Here is a 5,352-nt window from a genome sequence, read left to right on the forward strand (position 1 = left end):
GGGGGCGAGGGCGGAGCGGGGGCGGAGGGGGAGGCCCACGAAGGGGGGGGTCTTGACCCCAGGCCGGCTGACCTGGCAGCCCTGGAGAGTGGGCCGAGCCCGCTGCACGGTGGCTGATTCTGAAGCTGGGACGCTGTGCACGGGTACCCAGGTCTCCCACCGACTCACCTATGAGGTGGGCAGCCGGCAGCGGGAAGCTGACCACATCTGTTTCCGACTTCTCCCCTGGCAGCTTCTGGAACTCTACATGGGGTGGAAAGTTCATGGGTTGGCGAGAAGGCACCCCTGCACACGGTCCGCCCGAGAGGACAGGGCGCCAGGGTCCAGCATGGGGCAGCGGAATGCCTTGAGGAAGAGGGGACAGCGACAAGAACCAGAGCTGGGGGTCCCTGAGGGACGGAGGGGCGCGGGAGGTGGTCTGTTCTTACCCAGTTGTTGCTGGGTCTGTGCCCCCCGAGCAGCAGTCTCTGTGACCTGGGTGGGGTGGGTGACAGTGCTCAAAGTTACAACTCAGCTGATGCCAATCCCACCCTGTCCCCAGACTCCAGCACAGAGCCTGGGACGTCTCCCACCGGGTCCACCTCAAAATACACGTCCAGTCCCACCCCAAAACACGGGTCCCTGAGGGGAGGGGGGCAAGCAAGACATGTCCTTGGACCCAGTTGTGTCTTGGGGGAAAGAAAAGGGAAGACAGACAGATAGCCAGGAAGGAACTTGGAGACGTCAGGACCCAACAGCATCACCAAAGCATGGAAGGAAAGCCAGCAAAGAGATTGGCGTGATATTTCATTTTCACACCAAGCACCGGAAGAGCGAGCTGAGCAAGACCAAGCAGGAGGCCAGAAAGCAAAACCTGGGAGTGGGTGAACTTGGTAGGATACATACAGCCTTCCGGTTGCCACCACTCACCAGTCCTCCCCGCTCCTGGGGTACCAAGGCCAGCACAGTCAGGACAGTGATGGGTACAGACAGCACCACAGACCCCAAGACAATCGCCCCAGCCACAGCCAGCAGGAGGCAGCCCCTCCCCTGGGACCTTCCACCCTGACCCTCCAGCCCCAGTGCCTCCATGGGAGATTCTGACCCAGTGCCAGGGCAAGGGGCTTTCATACCCCAGGGTGGCGCCACCCCCCTCCCCACAGACCCGTACACCTGGCTGGGACTTTCCACACAGCCCTGCTCCCCTCACCCAGCTTCCTGTTTACCCAGAGCTGGGGTGGGGCAGCTGGATGCCTGGGTTCTCTGAATTGGGGAAGGAGTTGGGTTGGGGGTGGGTGGGTGGGAGACAGAGGTCAAACTGGAGGGGACCTTTAAAATCTTCTGGTTCAGCGGGGAAGGCAACCAAAGCCCGGGGAAGGAGGGCAGCTTGCGGAAGGTCAAGTAGCAAGACTGCAGTGAGAACACAGGATTCCAGATTCCCAGTGCCATCGGCATGCTTCTTCACCATCTCGGCACGTGTTAGCGAGAGGACTACCCCCACGCCCCTGAGGTCAAGGGCGATAAGAACTGGGGTCTTGAGGATGGGCGTCCGGGTCTCCAAGAAGAACATCCGAGGAGCTTCAAACAATTTGAAGCTCTTAGTTCCATTGCTCCACAAGCCTTCTGAAGTCCTTTCCCTTCTCCGGCCTTGCTCCTTCCTACTCCTTGATGGTGGGAAAGGCAGAGTGAAGCTATCCACAGCCATGGCCACTGCGGAGGGTCTCAGCTTCACTGCTGCCTACTGATTCACTGGAGGGGGGGGCGGATAGCAATGGAGCGCTGCTTCCCTTGTCCACAGAATGCAGACAAGGAAAGGAGACACCCCCCTACCCTCAGAGAGCTTCTGAGTCCAGGGGGAGCCTGATCCATTTGTAAGTACTTATTCAATGTCTATGGGTGAACAAAAAGATGAATGAATCAATGGATGGTGGAGCAAAACAAAGCAGCAAGGAGGTAGGCAGTAGAGTAGAAGTTAAGAACTCTGGTGGTAGCGTGGCTACACCTTGGGCTGCAATCCTCGTCAGCAGTTCGAAACTATCAGCCACTGCTCCGGAGAGAGAGGGGCTGTCTACTCCCTTAAAGCATTACAGTGTCGGAAAGGCACAGGGGCAGTTCCAGGGTGCCTGTGAGTGGGAATTGGCTTGACGGCAGTGAGTAGATAGTAGAAGCTGAATGGAGAAAAGGCTAGGTCAGTGGAAGGTGGAGGTGGTCCCAGCTCATATCTCCTTGATGGTATCTCTGTGCATCCAAGAACACTTTAAATACTAACGATCACTATTAGTATTATATGAACAGCATTTAACATGTGCCTGACACAGATCTACACACTCAGCATTCTCTTATTCCTGACAGGAAACTAGGGAACAGAGAAGCAAAGGAATTTATGGAAGATTACAAAGTAATTGACAGGAGAAGAAAAAAATACATAAAATTAATTAATTAATTAAAAAGTAATTGACAGACCCAACATTTGAGCCCAGGCAGACTATTCCACCCTTGGACGCAAGGCAGGTTAGTGTAGCACCGCTGAGTCATCCAACTTTCCTCTAGTTCTTCAACGCTTCCTCCCCCCACTATCATGATCCCAGTTCTACCTTACAAATCTGGCTAGACCAGAGGATGTGCACTGGTACAGATAGGAACTGGAAACACAGGGAATCCAGGGCGATGATCCCCTTAGGATAAGTGGTGAGAGTGGCGATACTGGGAGGGTAGAGGGGAGATGGGGTAGAGAGGGGGAACCGATTACAAGGATCTACATATAACCTCCTCCTTTGAGGGACAGACAACAGAAAAGTGGATGAAGGGAGAACGTCGGACAGTGTAAGACGTTACAAAATAATAATTTCTAAATTATCAAGGAGTCGTGAGGGAGAGGAAAAACGAGCTGATATCAAGGGTTCAAGTAGAAAGCAAATGTTTTGAGAATGATGATGGCAACAAATGTGCTTGACGCAATGGATGGATGGATGGTGATAAGAGTTGTACAAGCCCCCAGTAAAATGATTTTTTAAAAAATTAGAATGAACTTCAGATTTGTACGCTTCAACCGTATGCAAATTTTACCTCCCCCAGAAGCCACAAAAAAGGGGAAACAAATGCTAAACCCCAGTCAATAATAAGCATGCTGCAAGGTTAGAGGTGAAATGCACTGATGCCTGCAATTTTGAAAGGCATCCCAAACTGAGATGAGTTGATGATAAGGCATACAATCAAGCAAACACAGCAAAATGTTCATCGTAGAATCTAGATGGTCCAGATACAATTTTTCTTTTTTTTAAATTATTTATTTATTTACACTTTTTCTTATATATATATATATATCACATTGAGGGTGGGGCTTCCTGAATTTCGAGAAGGAATGACAAGTGCATCCGGGACCCAGCTACCAGATCTCCTCACCCCACTCCTCCTCTTGAGAGTCCCTTCATCCTCCTCAAGGACTGGGTGTTCATCCTGCCTTTTCCTCATCATAGTTGGGACCCCTCATTGGCCCTCAGCCAGGTCTCTGTCCAGGGGCTCTATTGCCCTTCCTTGGTTCAGTGCTCCTGCAGAGGGGTTGCCCCGCCTCCTTTCCCAAGCACCACTTCTTCATCAACTTACTGTCCTAACTTATCAGCAATGCTTATGCAGAGCTCGTTTAGCTGTTTGAGACTATCTGGTTTGTTAATCAGCTAGCCAGGCACCTTACTGCACACAGTCCCAAAAGACCAGACAAGGTATTCCATCCCCCGTCTGCCAGAGCTCCCAGTCTAATGATAGGAGCCAGGATGGGAATGGTTACGCCCACATCTATTCAGCGAGATCACGAAATCTTGGAACATGGAGTATAAGGAACAGGATTCCGAATGCTCGTGAAATCCAGTTTCTGGGACCGTTGGCATTAAAATGACCCACCGAAAGCCATTGTCCAGAGGTTGTCTTTCAGGGAACCAACACTGTTCCCTGAAAGTCATTTTTAAACCAAACAATTAAGAAAAAGAAGAAGAAAAGTCTGTTCCAAGTCATAGCAACCCTGACGGGCAGAGCTGAACTGTCCCATAGAGTCTTCAAAGATCGGACACATCTTTCCCCCTGGGAGCAGCTGTTGGGCTCGAACCGCTAATCTTACAAGTGCTTGGCCATGTGCCATCAGGGATCCTAGGAAAGCAGCCTGCGGTGTCAGGTGCCCACGGGCTGTTCTGACATCTACAAGAGGTAGAAGGAAACTCGCCCAGTTCCATGCCGCAGCCTCACAGCCTTCCCTGTGTTTGAATCCTGTGTGGTGGCCACTGTGTCACTCCCTCGCCCCCAGGGCCTTCCTCTTCCTTGATGACGCTGTCCTTGACCAAACATGATGTCTTTCTCCAGGGCCTGGGCCCTTCTGCTAGCATGTCCACAGTGCATGAGACAAAGTCACCGTCTTCACGTTTAAGGTGCAACCTGATTGTACTTCCTCCAAGAAAGAATTGTTCACTCTTCGGGCGGCCCACTTAATATTCAGTATTCTTCACCAACAACTGAATTCAATTGCCTCATTCTTCTTTGGTCTTTCACATGCATATGAGGTGACTGAAAATGCAGTGGCTTGAGAAAGGCTAACTGTAGCCCTCCACGTAATGTTAGATCTCTCTGGGAGAGATCCACCTCCGTCCTTGGCTCCACGCGAGAAAGAATCCACGGCCAAGCCTGGTTCCTGAGCCAAGTGAGTGTATAGAGAATAGTAGCAGTTTCAGGTTGTACAGTACATGCAACACAAGGCACAGTTGCGGGACTGCGGTCTGGCCGCTCCGGAGCAAAACCTCTGTCTTTTCAGGGTTCCCATTGGGAGGTGTAGACGACAATACTGGTCGACCCCATTGGCTGAATCAAATTCACCTGGCTTAGATGGGCCAATCCAGGTGTAACGCCCACCTAGGTGTACCGCCCCTTCCTGGCCAGAAGCTGGAACCTCTGAGCATGCATAATGGACGCCCCAGTCCCTATGCTAGCTACCTAACATTTCCCCCCTGAAGAGATATGGACTCAAATCTTTGGGGTACTGGGCAACGACGTCTCTAGCTACTTCCTGCTGACAAAAGAGGCGGAGTGGGGCTTTGGGTCCACACCCTTCCTACTCTGTTGGAAGGGGGCTGTCCATTCAAGAGCCAGGATGGATAAAGTTGAGGTGGTCCAGGAGATGGTCCTGGAGCTGGCACCCTTGGTTCAGAGGACTTGGTAACCTGAGAACTTCTGGAAAAACAAACAAGCGGACAAACAGGTGAGCAGTTTAAGTGAGGCAAGGGTAAGATTGTCAGGTGGCAGTGCCCTTGACGTTAGGTTAGTGTCACAGGAAATAAATAAAACTCTTAGGATTAACAGGCATGAGCGTTGGTTCACTATAAACACACGGCG

General features: G+C 51.6%; 1 protein-coding gene across 2 annotated transcripts; it reads right to left on the minus strand.

Moving 5' to 3' along the window:
- Positions 1-117: 117 nt before the first annotated feature.
- LTB (lymphotoxin beta) lies at positions 118-1,071 on the minus strand. 2 transcript variants are annotated; one of them, XR_006680339.1, is made up of 3 exons: positions 910-989; positions 429-474; positions 168-243 (listed from the first exon to the last, which is right to left on the minus strand). XR_006680339.1 is itself a non-coding variant. In XM_030886161.2 (2 exons), exons 1-2 carry the CDS (start codon positions 1,069-1,071, stop codon positions 169-171), a joined length of 237 nt encoding a protein of 78 aa, XP_030742021.1. In that variant the 3' UTR covers positions 118-168. The 2 variants fall into 2 exon arrangements, 1 of the variants encoding a protein (XP_030742021.1); XM_030886161.2 differs by lacking the exon at positions 429-474 and having other exon boundaries at positions 118-243; positions 910-1,071.
- Positions 1,072-5,352: the final 4,281 nt, after the last annotated feature.

The sequence above is a fragment of the Echinops telfairi genome, unplaced genomic scaffold, assembly GCF_000313985.2.
Source record: "Echinops telfairi isolate 266 unplaced genomic scaffold, ASM31398v2 ScPeMD7_655;HRSCAF=1070, whole genome shotgun sequence".
Taxonomy (NCBI): domain Eukaryota; kingdom Metazoa; phylum Chordata; class Mammalia; order Afrosoricida; family Tenrecidae; genus Echinops; species Echinops telfairi.

Bases quoted from the DNA above. Each gene is read 5' to 3' on its own strand.
- LTB (XM_030886161.2), bottom strand. From the start codon at position 1,071: ATGGAGGCACTGGGGCTGGAGGGTCAGGGTGGAAGGTCCCAGGGGAGG. The intron at 244-909 runs GTGAGTGGTGGC...CACCCCATGTAG, and splicing joins CCCAGGAGCGGGGAGGACTG to AGTTCCAGAAGCTGCCAGGG.